The 19,737-nt window shown below is 48.0% G+C and overlaps 1 protein-coding gene across 7 annotated transcripts in view; it reads right to left on the bottom strand.

The window, feature by feature from the left end:
• Positions 1-19,737, bottom strand: part of EHMT1 (euchromatic histone lysine methyltransferase 1) — a 139,476-nt gene that overhangs the window by 74,166 nt on the left and 45,573 nt on the right. For 6 of the 7 annotated variants that reach the window (XM_081804033.1, XM_081804037.1, XM_081804035.1 and 3 more), the window contains one exon: positions 2,186-2,252. In XM_081804033.1, coding sequence (XP_081660159.1) covers positions 2,186-2,252 — 67 coding nt within the window. Of the gene's footprint in view, positions 1-2,185; positions 2,253-19,737 lie in introns of those variants that run through there. The other variant, XM_081804034.1, reaches the window with a different exon arrangement.

Below are 19,737 nucleotides of genomic sequence, written 5' to 3'. Positions count from 1 at the left end.
TGGGCTCTTCCTGACTCATGCCCTTTATAACAAACCAGTGACAGCGCATACATGTTTCCCAGAGTTCTGCGAACTCGAGGAAGGGGTTGTGGGAACCTCCAATTCATAGCCAGTTCCTTGTGCAGCAAGTTGTGTGCACCCTGGGGACCCTCTACTTGGGGCTGGCATCTGAAGTGGGGAGAGTCTGGTGGGACCGAGCCCCTAACCTGTGGGGTCAAAAGTGAGTTGACTTGCAGGCTGCCCAGCAGGTGTCACAGAGAGCCGGAGGCATGCCGGACGTGGGAAAGCCCACCACGTGGGGTCAGCTTGCTGTGAGAGGCTGGGTAAAGAAGGGAACGGTACTCTTCCTCTCAGAGGCCCGAACGGTGGCTGTCTACCATTGCTACTGATACCCATTATTCTGAAGGTTCTGGCCAGAGCAATCAAGCAAGCAAGAAAAAGTAACAAAGGGCATTCAGGTCAGAAAGAAGCAGCAAAATTTATTTGTAACTGATGTGATCCTGGGTAGAAAATCCAAAGTAATCTACAAACTACGGGAACCAATGACTGAGTTTTGAAAGATTGATTATAGAAATGAACCTATAAAAATTAACTCAAAATGGAGAAAAAACATAAATGTAAAATGTAAAACTATGAAACTTGGAGGAAAAAAAAAAAACAAAAAAATCTTCAAGATCTAGGGCTAGGCAAGGCGTATTATCCTTGACACCAAAGCACAATCCCTAAAAGGAAAAGTGATAAATTGGACTTCATCAAGATTAGAAACTCCTCAAAATTTAAACAGCAAATCTAACCAGCACAGAGATCCCACATGACACCCATTGATGGGTGTAATTAAAAACTCGGGGGCACCTGGGTGGCTCAGTTGGTTAAGCGACTGCCTTCGGCTCAAGTCATGATCCTGGAGTCCCGGGACTGAGTCCCGCATCGGGCTCCCTGCTTGGCAGGGAGTCTGCTTCTCCCTCTGACCCTCCTCCCTCCCACGCTCTCTATCATTCTCTCTCTCTCAATAAATACCTTTAAAAAAATAAAAAATAAAAAACTTGGACGAGGACAGGATGTCACTGCCATACACACGTCTATTGCTGACGTTCACGTGGTGGTCTCAGTGGCCACGGCCAGTGCTACCTGCACGCGAGCAGGGGCCTAGCTGCCAGTCTGACAGCCTGGGTGACCTGAACCCAGCAGTGCACCCTGTCTCAGCTCCCCCTCCTTAGAAGAGAGACAGAACCACACATCATTGGGCTGGCATGCAGCCAGAACACCCAAAGTGCTTGCAGCAGCGCCCAATGTCAGTGAGGAGGACAGTGCCATGATCTCGGGCAGGTTCCTCCTGTGCTAACCTTATGGGCAGCTGAGAGGATGACGGGATGATATGTTGCTCATCTGCTCAGCTCCAGCGGCCACGCAGCAGTGCAGGGCTGCTCGCCCATCTCCCCTGACAGACACAGCCAAGCGAAACCCAGTGTCTGCACCAGTCCCAAGCCATCAGCCTCATGGGGTCCAGTCACGATGCGGCTCTCCAAAATGAACTTCTCAGCAGCCCCCATGTGGCTTGTGTGACACGGTGGGACTCACCTGTCACGGTGTGCTCCACAGCCCTAACCAACAGAGTAGAGTGCCTCCCACTACAGCTCCTCACAGGGCTTGCCCTCTCCAGCCTCCCTGCACCTCCTGGCAAATATGCTGTTTTCCCAGCCTCTGGTTTTACCTTGTCCAAAATGTCATACAAATGGAGTCACAAAGCACATGGCCTATGGGTCCGGCCCCCTTCACTTAGCAAAACAGGCTCAGTATCACCTGTGTTGCTGTGAGAATGAAGCTGTTCCTCCTCCTGGTTTGCTGAGAGCCGCCCACCACCGTATGCGCCACAGGTCGTGGCTTCAGCTTTGAGTGATAAGAACAAAGCTGCCATAAACATCCACGTGGCCCTTCTCACTCTGAGTTTTCTGGGTGCACTTAAGACAAGGATCTACCAGATGTTTGCTTTTCACTTTTTGGTAAAGGTTCCCTTCTCTAGCAGATCTTACGTGTGTGCCATTGTGTCCATCTGGGAATGGGAGACGGGAAGCCATACAGCAACCCAGGTGAGAGCAAACAAGTCAGGAGCCGGGGACGGGTGAGGAGATGCCGGAGCGACAGGTCTTCTGGCCACTTCTCCTGCAGGAGCAAACTGCACCCTTACCTTCCCTCAGCAGCTCTGTTTTCACGCAGCAATCCTGCTTCGTCTCCCCCTTCGCCGGAACTGCCTGCTAAAGAAGAAACAGCCATCAGCCTCCATTCACCGGCAGGCAGACTAAGCAATTCTCCACCATGATTTCTCTAGATGGACGTTGTATCTGGATCCAGATAAAAACTCACTATCAGATGAATGGACAGCTAGGGGATATTCAAGCCGGCAGATAACAGTCACCTCCAGGAGGAGGAATGACATTCAGAAACCAGCCTGAGAAAACTTCTATCTTATCTGTATTTTTGGAGATAGTTTTTTAATAATAAGAATGTATTCATGCATTACTTACATAATTAGAAATCTCAAATATTTTGGTTGTTATAGGAATGCTACAAATTATATCAAAGTGCATTCTACTGCTGACAAGAATTCATCTAAGTATTTCAAATGTCTAACAACCTACAAAAAATTGCAAAAAGGGATAAACCAAGAAAATTCAATAAAAACACGAATCATTAAATATTTACATGGAGGCATGAATTACAAAAGGTCTCTTGGATCGCTTTTTAAAGCTTCTTGCCTTTTGGAGGCTTAGAGTCTGGCTGGAGAAATGAATGTAAACACACAAAACATTCCTGACTGGGTCCCTCCAGAGGCAGCGGCAGCCATCACCATGAGTCCATGGGGGAAGGAAAAGGGGGGAGACGCAGACCCTCCAGGCTCCCCACTTAAGAGTTTCAGAATCTAAGGGCACAACTCCCATAACACCTGTCTAACATCTCGAATGCATTCTCCAAAAGACACCACAACACATTCCCAGAACATTCCTACAGAACCTACAGAATCATCTCCCTACTGATTTCACTGACGCCAAGTGTGGGGTCCAAGAGCAGTGACAGTGCCCTACCCTGTCGCCCTGGACCACCAAGCCACCTCAAGGTCGCAGAGCAGCCTCCGGTCCCATGAAGCCCCTCCTTCCTCAGTGCTTCCAGAATGCTCCCACCTGCAGCTCCTAAACGGACCTGACTTCATCTCCCCAGGTACACAGGACAAGAGAGGGCACGAGCATGGCCCAGCTCCTCCTGCGGCCCTCCCACCTTTCCCTAGAGCATCACGTGTGGCCCCACTGGTGGTTGTCAAAGTGAATCCCCTTTCAAAGGCGGACCCCCTTCTGTAAGCCCTCTCTTAGCCACTCCTGCCACAGGAAGCCAGAATTCACAGTGCCAGGCACCAAGGAAAAATCCAGGGGCTCAGAGACTTCCTCCCAGAAGATGGGGAATACTTCCTTGCAGGCATCAGACTTGGATGCGTCCCTCCTCAAACCCCAGGGTCTTCCCAGCTCACCAAGGAGAAACAAGTGTTCACTGTCGGCAGAAAGCCACAGAGCCCAGCCTCTGCTCCCCCTTCCACACTTTGACCCCAGCCTCCAGCCCCTGCACCCTGCAGCCTCTCAACAGGCCAATCACCTTATCAGACAGCCTCTCCTGGACCCTGCCTTGTTGCCCCCTTGGTGCCCCCAACCATCAGACACACCACCCAGCCTGTCTGTCCGCCCCACCAACACGCAAACTCTGGGTTCCACAGGAGAAGCCTGTCCTGTTCTCTGACATAGCCCCAATGTGTCGGCAATGAGCGGCATGCAGAAGGAACCGATGAGCATGTGGTAACAATCACTGGGGCCTTTCTAAGAGGACCCAGTAAGAAAGGCCACTGGGTCCACTTCCATGTCTGTTTCCCGCACGGCTATACGCCTGGGTGGATTCTCTGCAACAGCCGAGATGCACAGCCAGGATCTGCTGCATGAATGAAGGAGGATGAGTGAGAGCAGAGCAGGGTACTGCTAGTGTGCACATCTAGAAGTCCAAAGGCCCAGAGGCTGAGCCCACGTGAGCTCAGCCCACGACCAGAGCGGAAAGAAGAAAACCCTCACAAATTCAGTGCACTGAGCCTACGTGTACTAGCAAGAAGGAACGTGGTCTTCATCACCATTTCAAAAGGGCTAAAAACCTACAAAATCAATACCAACCAAGAGAGGGTTGAAGATGGAATACGAAGCCCAAACCAGTAACAAAATCCTGTACTGGCAACAGCAGAACCAAGCAGAACTTCTGCACAGACTTCAAGTCCTGCCACTCTCCAGCTCGGGGTGGAGGCTATGGAAATCCTGACAGTACAAGGTGGGTGGGTGGGTGGCCTGAGTCTAACAGCAGGATGAGGGTGGGGATACTGGCTTTAGATCTAGGAACATGGTAGGGAGGAAGGAAGCTGACCCCAGCATGCACAGCTGAAGCTCTGGTGGTTGTCAAAGTGAATCCCCTTTCAAAGGCGGACCGTCCCCCTTCTGTCCCAGCAGCAACCAGCACACCATGCACAGACGTGGGTTCCTCTTTACCATTCCCCACCAAGAGAACTGAGGCTCCTGGAAGACGGAACCAGTTCCAGGGGGGAGCGAGGAAAATTCAAGACTCTCAAGACTCCTAGAGCACCAGGTGCCGAATCGCAGTTGTCCACCGTCGTATCTCCAGCCCTGAGATTTCCCCACCAGCTGAGTAGAAGCTTTTTGTCCATCTCCAGCTCCAGATGGCTACACCTGGGCTGGCAAAAACACAGCCTGGGTGCTGGGCGGATGCAGATCTGAGGTCACCAAGGAACCACTACTGAGACAGCTTCACAGAGCTTCCCTACACAAGTTTCCATCTTTAATCAACTATCAACGTTTAAAAGTAAGAGAGTTTAGGGGCGCCTGGTGGCTCAGCTGGTTGAGCATCCAGCTCTTGGTTTCGGTTCAGGTCATGATCTCCAGGTCCAGAAACTGAGCCCTGGGGTCAGGAGATGGAGCTGGGCTGGCTCCGCGCTCAGCAGGGAGTCTGCTTCCCCTCCCCCTGCGTGCATTCTCTCTCCGAAATAAATAAATCTTAAAAAAAAATTAAAAGTAGGACAGTTTACAAAGAATCTGGATTTACAGAGTGTGGAGAAACGAGAAGCTGTGGCAACACTGGCAGAGCCCAAGGATGGGCTCTTGGACTCCCCACGGAGCTAAGCCTTTGATACCCCTACACGTGGACCCAGGAAAACCCTCTCCTGCCCTGGCCTGCCTCACCTGCCCCCATTATCTGCCTGCCCTCTAAGCTTATCAGCACCTGACTTGACCCAGGGTCTGGTCTTGGCCATACACCTGACTTGACCCAGGGTCTGGTCTTGGCCATACATCTCAGCAAGGTGGACAGAGGGCCACAGCATCTAACCCCCGTGCCCGCCTGACCTCCCACAGTCAATTCAGGGCCAGGCCCAGAGTGCTCAGGTCTTGCCCCATCTCCCAGCCCATCACAGCTGCATCCCAACCACCTCTAGCTTGCACCCACTCTCAAATAGTTCTCTGGGGTCCCAAGACCCTTCCACGGGTCCAAGAGGTCAAAGCTATCTTCATTACTAGGACCCCACCTGCCTGTTTCACTGTGCTTCCTTGGGCACCTTAGCAGGAGTCAAGATGGTGGCACCAAATGAAACTTCTAAGTGATTGAATTCTTCGATGCTACACACTCAGGGAGGTAAAGCCAACTTCACCTGAGAATGCCCTTGGTGAAGCAGTGAGATTAGCCATCTCCCCATAGGCCTTCTCATGAAGGCAGCGGCAGAAAGGCAAGCAAGCAGCAATCCAGGGCTGCTGACCGCTCAGGAAAGGCCCAGGGCAGCGGCTGGGCTGTGTCACTCACTGGGCACCTGCATTTGGAAGAACTGGCAAGATCTACGGCTACACAGACTGGGCATCTGCCAAACATTTTCTCAAAATAAACACAGTGAGCCCGTGACCTCAAAGAAAACCAACGGTATGTGCTGCCAATGTAAAATTCTGGCTTCTGAGTGGAAATGAGAATTTTGGTAAATGTGTGTCTGCCTCCATGAGCTTGACAGCTGCCCAACACTTAAATATACTTTTGATGACAGAGGAAATGTCATTAAGAGAATATGGTTTTTTGATATTGGATAATGAAATGTGCCAACATTTGGAAGACCTCCCTAACTTAGTGAGCCAGTGTTTCCCAAATGAGCAGTACCTAATCTTTAACACCACACATGGCAGAAGGTGCGTTAGGATGCAAGGCAGACGTGGGCTTAACCCTCACAGGGAAGGAAGGCCATCGGTGCTGCTTTGCCCTGTCAGGTTCTGGCACACTGCACCAAGCAAAACATCCGGAATTATCTAAAAGGCTCAAAATACACATGTCTATGTGAGGCCAGATCGTCTTCATGTACTGCAACCAAACAACACATCCCTTCAGTCAGAAGCCACACATGGAAGAGATAGAGCGATGCAGAGCACTGCCACTTTTCTGAGGTGGTTGTTTTAGAAAATAGTTATTCTTCATAGAAATTATTTACCTTAACATGTAAACAACATGTTACATGTTTACTTTTGTTATTTTTAAGAAAGTATGGGGTTTTTTTAAGACTCAGTTCTAATTTCTTTTTTGGTAAATACCAGCAGATAGACCCCACACAAACAAGAGCCCTCGGGGGTCCTAAATAGCTTTTAAGAGTGTCACTTGGCCTTGAAGCCAATGTCCCACACCAAGGACACCAAGCCTCCTATATCAGAGGCCTACTAAGAAAAAACACCTCCAGACCCCTGGGCTCTCACTGTCCCCGAGACGTACTCAGGACCAGCACAGCACAGCAGGCCTCCCCAGAACACTCACGAATGCACCTGTCTCCTATCCCCACTGTCAGCCACATGTCCCTGCCATGAAATTAAGTTTCATGACTTCTTCTCCCAAAAAACTGTTTTAAGATCATTATGTAACACACTTTCAAATAATGCCAGAATTATCCACTGTTTTGTTCTGGATCTATTCAACTGCATTCAGGCATCTTCTGACAAGCACTAACCAACATGCCAGGCCGTGGACAAGCCTAAGAGCTAAGGACAAAACATCAACATCTCTGCCTGATTTGTACGTCTTACTTTTAAAACCCAGCATCCTCCTTGCTCATTAAGTGACCACTGATGATGGCACAGGACAGGGGAGGAAAGAAAGGGGAGCATGGAGGAAGAGGAGAAGACCCCCAGGGTGGGGTCTGGCCCTGAACCCTCTTCTACGCCCCATCCTTCGCCTCCCCAAGGCTGCCTGGGGACCTGCAGTGAAACCGGAGCTAGGGTCTGGGCCTCAGAACTACTAGCGCTAACAGTTCCTTCACTTGCCCATCCAGGCTCACATTATAATAAATTCCCAATCAGAACAGAGCTGTGATGGTCACAGGCCGAAACGCCTGCGGTAAATGTGTATAGTTTTTGTTGTACAAAATCTATCCAGTATATGATCAGAATGGATTATAAACAACAGCAGCAACAGAGCAAATCTTCCCGGAAAAGCAGAACAGAATAATGGAGTCCACCTGGCATGCACTTGATGTGCTGGAGTTAGATCTGACCTTCCAGAAAATGATATTCTGCTCTTTTGAATGTCCACCCAATACACTGAAGCACGGATGTGGATGGAGAAAAAAGGAAAACTGTCTAGACTGTGAGATTTTTTCCTTAAATGCAAGTTGGTAGATTACGATACACACAAAAATCTAGGGGAAAAATGTGTCCCAGGGGGTGAAGCAGAACCTGACCCTATGCTGGACTTACTAGGCCAAGTGCACATCCAGCAACCAGGGCAACCGTCACTGCAAGCTGCCCAAGCTACGGATGTCCGGTTACATCTGAAGTTCAGGTATATGACAAATCATGTTTTTAGTGTAAGCATGTTTACCTGAACTTCAAATGTACCTGGGCATCCTGTATTTTTTCTTTGCTGAATTTAGCAACCCTGAACTGAGTCCATGAGAGTCAGCAAGAGACAGAAGGAGTCTAGGTTTCTATAATTCTGAAGTGGCAATGTTGACTTTTTTTTTTTTGAGAGAGAGAGAGAGAGAGAGAGAGAGAGAGAGAGAGCATGAGTGGTGGGGGCTGCAGGGGCAGAGGGAGAGGGAGAGAGAATCTTAAAAGCAGGCTCCATGCTCAGCACAGAACCCAGTGCAGGGCTCAATCCCACAACCCTGAGATCATGACCTGAGCTGAAATCAACAGCAGGACACTTAACTGACTGAGCCACCCAGGGGCCCCGTTTTTTAAAATATTGTTATTTATTCATTTCACTGACATTTTTAAAAGGCAGTATTCTCTGCCCTTTGAAATCCTATTCCTAAGAAAAAAAGAATTATTAATGAAACAACTTCTTCAATAAGAGAACAGAACACAGAAGAAAATAAAATACGGAGAAAAAACCCAAAGACATTACAAAGTCTTATTCCAGGGCCTTCAGATACCCTCACCAATTTAACGAATTAAATTAATTTTTTAAGTCAACAAGAACAAGAGGCCTGGGGGAAGGGGAAATGCCAAGATGTAAAGACCACAAAAGTAGCATCTATTCTTCAGGTGAGCCCTGGCAAGTGGCCGTGTTGGTTCTAGTCACGTCACAGCCTCCTCTTGGCAATATAGGACAGAAGACGGCCCTGGCATTTTTACCCCACATGGGGATATGTGTGGATACAATCTAGGTTTCAGCTAGGTTTTCTTGATGATTAAAAGAAAACAATCTTTTCCAAGTCTGTACAGCACCATCACTGTACGTGGTATGTCCCTCCCTTTCAATGTAATCATAGGGACGCCTGGGGGGCTCAGTCGCTGAAGCATCGGATCAAGGCCCACGTTGGGCTCCCTGCTCATCGGGGAGTCTGCATCTCCCTCTGCCTCTGCCCCTCCCCCACTCCCCCCCACTGGTGCGCTCTCTCCCTCTCTCAATAAAATCTTTTTTAAAAAATTGTTTTAATGTAATCATAAAATAAACCCGTACCAATCATTTACAACTTAACACAATCTGTAGGTAAAATAAAGGGCACACCTCTGTGACACGTTAAACTGAATGCATTTTCTTCTCAGGACAGACAAGGACCTCTGCTCTGCCACTCAGAAAGGCACTGCTTTACGTACACAGGGGGTGTTTCTCCTTTGTCAGTGGACATGAAATGACCACATCAAATGTAATTCATCATAATACAGTTAACTTAAATTTTACTATATTTGATTTCAGATACTTTTTAAAAAAATAGTTTCTGCTACTCATATAGTATAAATTATGAAGGGTAAGATTTTGTGTAGAACCTTCATTACTACGACACATGATGCGTATCTAACTGTCCACGTCCACCCCCACCCGCCCCGTGAACCTCCTCATCAGCACCTGAGAGGCCTGGCGCCTTCCCACACAGGTGAAGAGCCTGGGGCACAAGGTTAGGAGCGTGCCCAAGGCCATGCAAGCCTCCGCTGCTCCATGGCAGCCTGTGAACCCTGGAGGTCTGGACGAGGGCCAAGCCCCCAGCACCAGCGCAGGCTCGGCCCACCTCATCCATGGCCACTTACCTCTCCACAGGTCAGACGAATAGTGTGCACCGTCACGGGGACAAGCTAGGTGCCACAATAATGATAATTCTGGGCAAACCCCTCCTAAGCGTCCATTATTCCCGTACCACGTCTCTGCACGGCAGCGGGAGGTAGGGGTTAACCCCAGACAGTGAGAGCTGGGCAGGCACCCTCCCACCTGGATCAGGCCCATTTACTTAGGTGGGACCACAAGAAGCACAGAGCAGTCTGAAAGGAAAACTTAGGAGGGAGAAAAGAGAATCATCTATCTCAGAGCTCTTTGGCTCACTTTTCCAGAAAGCTGTTCTTTCAGGAGACCTGAATTACTAAAGCCCAATTGTTAATCTGGCTTTCTTCACAAAGATGCAACTGTGCAAACTACTTTGGAGATGAGTGTCTTCTCACAAATTCACTTTAACTACCAAACGCAATACAAATGATCTGAAGGAAAGCCTCTATTCTCAACAATAAAGATCTAACCACAAAAAGTATCCTTATTTATGAGAGTAAAGGTGAAACCCTTAAAGTCAACAGAAATTTAAAATTGCTTCCAAATACTCAAACCTTTAAAGTGCTGTGGGGGGCGCCTGGGTGGCTCAGTCATTAAGCGTCTGCCTTCGGCTCAGGTCATGATCCCAGGGTCCTGGGATCGAGCCCCGCATCGGGCGCCCTGCTCGGTGGGAAGCCTGCTTCTCCCTCTCCCACTCCCCCTGCTCGTGTTCCCTCTCTCGCTGTGTCTCTCTCTGTCAAATAAATAAATAAAATCTCTAAAAAAATAAATAAAGTGCTGTGGGGGTCCACTGGGTGATGACGACCGACCAGCCCCAAGCCTGGAGCACACAGGCCAGGCCAGAGGGAGAAGCACATGTGCACAAACACTTCACGGCAGTCGGTTCCCTAACACAGAGGTCACCCACACAAATACGAAAGCCAACGTCGAAACCACCCGGTACACAGACCTCCAACCCTGCTGTGTGTACGGGGAGCCAACACTCTGATCTGATCTTGGGCCTGAAAGCAGCTCTCCTGGCCCTGGTGGCACTGAGCATTTCCAAGGCTCCTCCCACTGAGAGCTGCAGCCCTCTCTCAGATAAGCTCCCTCCCCCTCAAGGCTCAAGCCACTCTGCATCCATGCATCCACGATATTCAGAACTCCTATTTCAAGCACAGATGTTGAGAAGGTTAACTCTTTAACTGCCACACACACACACACCTCTTGAGTCTGAAAGGAGTCAAAGCCATTTCAGAAAGAATCTGAGAGACGCTGACCAGCATGGCTGCCAGCCGTGGAACTAGGTACGAGAGCTGCCCGTGCTATGCAGGGAGGAGGGATGAAGTCCACGTCCTCCCATGCAACTGCCACCTCCTCAGTGCAGCCTCAAAGCACCCTACCCTGGTGTTGGGGGGGAGGCTGGGGGGGTGGCGCCAGCTTTCACATATTATCTAGCAGAGCTGTGAAGATACCCAACAATGGCAAGATACTAAGAAAAAGGAAGGGGAAAAAACCTCTCTAAACATGCATCTTCACAGTAAGGACATGCTTGCTGGACTTATCTTTGTGATCCCACAGGTGGCCTTGCTTTTCCATTCCACAACTAGGAGACTGTGGAAAGAAAGGCGCTTCTCCTCCAACAAAGAGCACCCCACTCACGAGCTTTCTGACTCCACCACTGGAGGCCATTTGAAGCATCCGACAGGCAGGCAGACAAAGAGGGCCTTCTCTCCCTAAGGGTGGAGATGCAGTTCTGGCCCAGTCAAGAGAAATGCCAATTCCAACCTGCCATTTACTCCTCTCTGCTTTAGATCTCTGCCCAAGATCTGGACCAGAGACCGCATCTTCTCCTCAAGAGCTGCTTTAGTGCCAGCACAACACTTTCAACACCAAACGGGTTCCCAAAGATGGGATGATTCTTCTGTTCAGGAAACTTAAGAGATGTAGAGCGCTATCTGCCCACCCCCTAATTTTCAACTGGTTTCCACATACCAATTTCTCTAGCTAATTATCAAAAGGGTGGGAAGAAAAAGAATGAATCCTTTCAATATCTGATAGGTTTCCTTTTCCCTCTTTTGTCTTTTTGTTTTTTCCCTTTGGCAGCAAAAGGAGTTAGTTCCTAAATTTGGAAAATACAATTAATATCCAAAGTAGCCCCAGAAATTACATTTAAGGGACTGTGAAATATCAGAACAGATTCCCTTTCCATCTGCTGCTTAACCCTTAACTGGCCTCTCCGCAAAGGAGAAAACCAAAGGCACTACATGCTTCCATTGCCTTGATCTAGAACTCTCTTGGCTACTGTGGTTTTCCAGATAGCCAAACTGATTGCACACCACACTACACACCTCTCTAACAGGTGATACTGACATTCCTCCATGAGAGGTGGGCTGTGCTCCCTCACCTTTAACGAGATGGGCCTTTGTGACAGCCTGGAGCTGAGACCGCGGCTCAAGTGAGCTGCATGTTGTCTGAGGCCAGGTCACATACCTGTGGCCACCTGTGGGCATCCCGCCAGCGGCACACATACCCAGCACCGACTGCCAGAAGTGCATGTGAATGAGCTTTCAGATGACACGCCACCCCCAGTGTCCAAGTCTTCCAGCTGAGGCCCCAGGCTCGTGGACCAGGAAAAAGCTGTCCACCGCTGCCCAGTCTGCCCCGGACTCATGAGGGATAACAAGCCCTCACCGCTGCTTCGAGGCACTACATTTCAGGGCAGCGTGCGAAGCACCACCGCAACCCCAACAGGGCCCTTCTCCTCTGAGTCCCTTCCAGGGTCACAGCAAACACAGCTCTGGGCCTGGGCCCCGAAGCAGACGTTAGAGCCCTGTGGCACTCGATTTCCAGAGAAGACGCAGGACGCTGCGAAATGGAGCTGGTGCCATGGACACCCATGGGGAACGCATGGGCCTCTCCCACTCTGAACCCCGGGTCTACAGCGCCCAGCACCCTAAGGTTCCAGGAGTTAAGCATGCTATCTGGATCCCTTCAGGTCTGTGGAGGACAAGAAGACCAGCCACGACCAGAACAAGCTCCTGAGATGTCACTGGCCAAGTGCTGGGTTACAGCAGGTATCTGTTCCGGGGGCGTAATCCAGGGAACGGGGGTCACAAAGTACTGCCTTTTAGTCTGACTTTGCACGCAGTGAAGACATTTACACATATTTCTTGCCACAAATAAAGAGGCTGATTTTCCAGTTTATACATCAGTCTCTTATGAATTTGGACAGTGCGATCACCACAATTTGGTTTACTTACAAAACCAAGTTTCCAGACCTGCAAAGGTGACACCTGCCTTCCATTGGGACCTTCTGCCTGATTACCACGCTGACAGCTCCCACGCTATGCAGCAGTGCAGGGGTGCTCTACGTGGCTAAGCAGCTGACTGGTGGTGGGTCTGGGTGCGCCTGGTGCCATTAGGTGCTCAGAGGGTACACAACTCAAAATGACACTGTGGAGACTCACAATCTGTGAAACTGGAAAACATCTACTCCATCTCCCCTCATTTGATTTGGAGTAAATTAAGATGAAAATTCATGGAGTCCACTAGAAATCAGGATGCCTCACTGGCAGAAGGGCACAGAGGAGCCAACGGGACCACAAGGATGCACCAGTCAGCTGTGCATCTCACAAAGGCCCAGGCGCATGCAGGCCTGTCCACCAGCAATGCCAGCCTCTAGTACAGTGACTCAGCACACCAAGAGTCACCCTATAAAACCAGAGGAATCCAGTTCCACTCCAAAGATCTAGCGCTTCTCAATTTCAACCAAATTTCTCATAATATAAAACTATCATGGGGGGAATCCTCAACATATCATTTGTTAAACCTTAGGTTATCAAAGATAAAAAGCAAAATGGGCAACACGGCTCATAAATACATTTGCCCTAAAAAATTCAGTAACAGAAATCCACAATGTGGGACATCCTGCAAGACCACTGACACAGTTTCCTCATCACAATGGACTGGGGCGGGGTGGGGGGGGAGAGACACGGGACTGTTCCAGATATCAAACATAACAACCAAATGCAAAGTGTGGATTCTGTTAGGATCCTGATTTGAACAAACCAACTATAAAATGACATTTTGACAAAACTGGAAGGAAATTTTAAAACAGATGATACCGAGCAATTACTTCAAGTTTTGTTATGTGTGAAAACAACTTCATAGTTATGTAAAATGTCTGCATTTTTTTTTAAGTAGGCTCCATGCCCAGTGTGGAGCCCAATGTGGAGCTTGAACTCATGACCCTGAGATCAAGACCTGAGCTGAGATCAACAGTTGGACGCTGAACTGACTGAGCCACCTAGGCACCCCAGATATCTCCATTTTTAAAGATACACACTCAGAGTTGAGAGGTAAAAATTTCATGACACCTATGGTATGCTTTAAGATACCTGAACAACAACAAAAAGGAAAAGGCAGAAAAGGAAGGAAAGGAGATAGGAACCATGTGGCAAAATCTTGACAATGATCATGGAATTGTAAATTGTCTACTTTGCATATGGTGGAAACTTAAATTCTCCATAAAATCCTAATGAAAAACTAGCTCTAAAATACAGATGAAATCTGTATCAAAAAGAAAAAGTGCACCAGCAACGTCCCTGCGCAGCCCCCCATGAGCCCTGCGGCTCCGCTCACACATCCCACAGCAGGCCTGGCCCTGTTCAAGCTCACTGTCCTGCTCCCCTCTTGACTAAAATGGGTACAACTACACAAAACCCAGCTCAGAGAGCCAAGGAGGCTGCAGAATGCTTGAAACAGTAGGCAACACATAATAAATATCGGCTATTATCACTGCTCAATGTATTTAGTACATAAGTCACAAAGAAATGTCTAATATCTGCCAAGTGCCAGACATACACTTGTCACTCAGCCCCCAACCCCAGCAGGCTCCACGCACCCTACCTGCCCCAGTGACCACAGTTGCCTGACTCTGCCACTGCTCTCTCCTCTCCATCCATGCCCTAATTTCCCCTTTCCAAAGATCCCATTACTGTCACTGCTTAAAAGCTCTGCAGGACCTGTTCCCAAACGGGTGAGTCTGGCCCCACGACTCAGGCCACCTCCTCTCGAGCTGCCACACCCACACCAACTCTCCCGCTTCAGACTTCTCTTAAGGCCCTCCACGAGTCTACAATACCACACTCTCTTTTAAAAGAGGCCCCAGTAAAAAAAATAATACATACATACATACATACATACATACATAAATGAGGCCCCGGCCCCGCCTGCGCATGCCCACTCCCTCCCTCATCACCAGCTTTGAGGCCAGCCCCACCCCAAGTGCTCACAGGCCTCGCTTCACTCACAACTAACACACACGGCAGGGGCACACTCCAAGTGAATGTACAAGGTCATCTGATTCTTCCCCAATGCAAAACATACCTCTAAAAGAATGTCTTCTCATTCCTTAATGTTGTAAGAAGTCCCTTCTAAAGTAAAAAGAAATTGCTTATAAAGAACTGTATGACAAAAGGCCATTAGAAATACCCAAAGGTACACAGAAATGTACTTTATGAATGCCAATAAAGGGGTCCTTCCCCGGACAATATTCTGGCACCTTGAGCAGTATCAGCCTATTGTTTCCTACAATTCCCATTTTATGCCTTTTCCACAGTCTTCCACAGTCCATTCAACGTTCTCATTAGTTCTGCCTATTTTGAACTTCAACTGAATCAGCAATTTCCTGTGGATTTTTAGTAAACTGTGCTTCATTTTTATTTGAGGGAACAGTAACATTTTAAAAGCTCCTGTATCAAAGGAGTAAGGGAACAAAACGACCAGAGCCAAGGAGGCGCAGAGCCATGACCCCTGACTGGAAAGGACAAGGCTGGGGGATGGGACCCACTCCACACCTACTAGAACAGCCATGGTCAAAAAGATGAACCGAAACAAGTGTTGGCAACGATGTGGAGAAGCTGGTGGGAACGCAAAATGCTGTGGCTACTATGGAAAACAGCCTGGTGGCTCCTCAAAAAAGTTAAAGAATTAACACAGGACTCAGCAATTCTATTCCTGGGTATATACTCAAAACTGAAAACAGACACTCAAACTTGTACACAATGTTCATAGCAGCTTTCTTCAAAATAATCAAAAGAGGGACTCCTGGATGGCTCAGTCAGTTAGGCAGCCGATTCTTGATCTCAGCTCAGATCTTGATCTCAGGGTCCTGCATTCAGGCCCTGCATTGGAGCCTACTTAAAAAAAAAAAGTCAAAAGATGGAAAAAAAAACTCATGTTTTTTCTGCAGATGAATAAACAAAATGTGGTCTATGCGTGCAATGGAGTATTACTCAGCCAGAAAAAAGAAATGGAAGTTCTGGCCCAGGCTACAACATGGATGACCCCTGAGAACATTATGCGGAGTGAGATGCCAGACACAAAATGACAATTCTACTTACATGAAATATCTAATTTAGGCAAATTCATAGAGACAAAAAAAGGAAAGGGGAGTTATTGCTTAATGGGTACATACTGTCTACTCGGGGTGATGAGAATGTTTTACAAAGACAGAGATGACGGTCGCACAAGAGATGACGGTCACACAACACTGTAAACATACTTAGTGCCATCAAAAAGTAGGCTTAAAAATGGCTGAAATGATGGGGCGCCTGGGGGGCTCAGGCTGGTGAAGCATCTGCCTTCGGCTCACATTACGATCCCGGAGCTCCAGGATGGAGTCCCACTTCTCCCTCTGACTCTCACCCTGCTGTGCTCTCTCTCTCTCTCTCTCACTCACACACAGATAAATAAATAAATAAAATGGCTGAAATGATAAGACTTATGTTTAAGTATATTTTACCACGATGAAAAAAAAAAAGGGGAAAAAAGATTGAGAGGCGTGCCAGGATAACCCTACTGACGTCACCATGGACCACTTTAACAAAGCCAATGTAATTCTCAGAAAAGACTCCTTCACAGGGAGAGAGATGTATGTAGAATACAAATCAGAATATAATAAATACTATTTGGGTAGTAAGAGAACAGGGTTAGCACACCAGTGCTGACAGCATGACATTACAAACTATATTTTCTAAAAGGGACATACTCATCTCCTGATGTTGGCAGCTCTATCACAGCCGGAGGAAACACACGCTAACATACTTGGGAGTGGTGGGGCATCTGAGAGGCAACTTGGACTCAAATAGCTCACGGAAAAAAAAAACAAACTTTTATCATATTTGCAACTTTCCTATTAAAGTTTGAAAGTGTTCCAAAGGAAAAAGAAAACCAATTACATATATAGAAAAAAAATGAAACATCGACAAAAGACTACTACACATTTTTGGTGGGCTCAAGTCTCTGTAAAACTCCACAAAGAGAGATCTGGAAGTTTATACATGAACTCATCATAGAAGCTATGGGGACAGAGTGTGAAAGGGATACCCAGGGACAGGGAGGGCAGGTCCTGCCTGAACAGGATGTGATTTTCAAAAGGAAAATTCATATATACTGCACGCTTTTACATTTTTAATTTAAGGAAAGGAAATGAATCAGGAAAAATCAGAAAGTAAAAACTGTCCATAAGGCAACTCCTTCCTATGCAAATATGCTCATAAAGGTACAACTTACACAGACTCTATCAATGGGATGCCACACATACCGCTGGGAAACCATCCTGCCCTTAACGAAGGTGAGCAAATGCATTTGCGCCAACAGTCAAGGCTGCGGTGGTGGGCCCACGGCACACACTTTGCCCTCACCCCCAACACAGGACCCGACTGACAGACAAGAAGGGCATCCACAACAACTCCACATCATAAACAACCTTGAAGTGAACATCTTCACTTGATATACTCCTATGCATGTAGTTCTCTGTAAATCTCTCTAGGAAAACCAAATTAAGGAACAGCGCTAGAAATTAAAGCTATGCTTTCCCTTATGCAAATGATGTGCCGTATGTCTCAGCAGGGGTCCTGAACAGAGAGGTGCTTTTCTCCTTCTTAAGACTGAACTACTTTAAAAAACATTTTGGAAAATAACTCCCTACCCTTCTCATGTTAATGTGTGCTAAATCCAGGATTCAGTCTCAACTGTAAGAGAAAGGAATCTTTCCCCTGTCCCAGCCCCACTTTACCAGGGGCAGGAGCCCCAGGCCCAAGGAACAATGTGCGGCCAGACCGCATGTCTGTCCCAGACACAGGCAGAACAGGCGGGGTCTACACACCTAAGGAGCTGCCAAGGAGCAGATCAGAGAAGACATGAGGCACTGAGGTGATCAGAAACACTTCCTCCCTGCCAGCCTCAAGGGCTCACATCACTAAATGTTACTGTTTTTAGACTAAATCATTAAGTAGCAACTTAGTTGATTCCTAATAGCCTAATATCATGCCCCTACAAAGGCACATGAACCTCCACCGTTTTCCAAGTCAGCTAACTCTCATGCCAACAACAGCTTAAGGTGATGACACCGAGCACTAAACAAGTCTAACTGACATAAACAGCCTGTTTTCCTGAAGTCCACACTTAAACAGAGTAGGTCACATTACCAGAAAGACGTCTATGGGACATGCCATGAGCCACAACACGCCTTCTGCCCTGGAGCTCCACGGACACGCTCGCATGCTCCTGGGTCACCTTATTGCACCTGCACATAACAGGAACATCAGCTCGTTCTACAGGGACTGTCTCTTGTCCATAAATGCTATTTTAACAACGATTCAAATTAACGCAGTATATTCTATGTCTCTGTTTGTAGCCCACAACAGCATTCTCCTGACCTGACTTTAATAAAGTCTCTGAAATGTGAGTGCCTGTCAAACAGTGAGCTCACTAATCCACGTAAGAGGGGCCCTATGGAACAGAAACATGATTCCGGCTTTTATGCTTATCACTGTAACTGTATCAAGTGGCACAACTGGGTGACGGACGAAAAACGGCACGGAAAATCACCGAGAACTCACAGAGGTGAGGCTGGGGAAAGGATCTGCCTTTAGGGTGACTGTTATTTTTTTTTTTTTTTTAAAGATTTACTTATTTATCTTAGAGAGAGCACAAGCAGGAGGGGCAGAGAGAGAAGGAAAGAGAATCTTAAGGAGACTCCACGCTGAGCATGGAGCCCAAAGCGGGGCCCAATCTCATAACCGTTGAGGTCACCACATGAGCCGAAACCAAAAGTCAGACGTTTAACCAACTGAGCCACCCAGGCACCCCAGGGTGGCTATTATTTCTGTTGGCACCATGAACTAAACTGCCTGGTGTACTAGTGGGAGGTGGGGCAGTCACCTACACAGGGTAGCCCTCCTCTGGACTATGACGCCCCCCTCCAGCCATGGGGTCTGGGGACTTCAGTGGAGCATCCCCCTGGAGGTAGCTCACAGCTGCCTGAGAAAGGAAGGGAGGCCCCACAAGGAAGGCAGGGTTCTCAGCACAAGGAGGCCCTAACCCCCAAGTTCCTGGTTATGTGAGGCAATGCATCCCCTTCTTTTGCTGAAGCTCAGTGAAGTTCATTTCTACCACCTGGTTCCATCTCCTTCTCCACTGAGGCCAATGGAGGCCCCAACGTTTCCCATGCATGCCACCTAGTTTATTAGGGAGCACAGCACGGGACTGGCAAGGCCCCCAGAGAGCTAAAACTGGGCGATGGGAAGATGTCTGCCACCACAGACTGAACTAGAAAAGGATAAAAACAAATTTCTAAATAGAGAAAAATATCATGACTTCTTAGACATCACAAATTTTCAAACAAGAACAATAAAAAACCATTATTTCTTCACCAAACACAAAAAGGATTGGTATTAGGAAGAAACACCAGTTCACTTGAAATACTTAACTTCCTAAGATTTTTTTTTAAAGATTTACTTATTTATTTATTTGACAGAGAGAGACACAGAGAAAGAGGGAACACAAGCAGGGGGAGTGGCACAGGAACTAAGAGACCCTCCCACAGCTTTCAGAGGGAAAACAGGCCCCACTGGGCGTCCCAACAGGGACTCTGGAAGCTCAAAAGACAACGGCAGCAGCATCCCTTAGAAATTCTCAGGGAAAATTACTTCCAGCTTGGATTCCACACCCAAATCGTCCCTGAGGACATTTTCTGCTATGCAGCCTTTTAAAACTTTTACTTCCCAAGGGGCACCTGGATGGCTCAGTCGTTGAGCGTCTGCCTTCGGCTCAGGTCATGATCCCAGGGTCCTGGGATCGAGCCCCACATCAGGCTCC

The sequence above is a fragment of the Leptonychotes weddellii genome, chromosome 14 (assembly GCF_054177405.1).
Source record: "Leptonychotes weddellii isolate Sample4059 chromosome 14, ASM5417740v2, whole genome shotgun sequence".
In the NCBI taxonomy this organism is placed as follows: Eukaryota; Metazoa; Chordata; class Mammalia; order Carnivora; family Phocidae; genus Leptonychotes; species Leptonychotes weddellii.
This window is presented reverse-complemented; position numbering and strand designations above follow the sequence as displayed.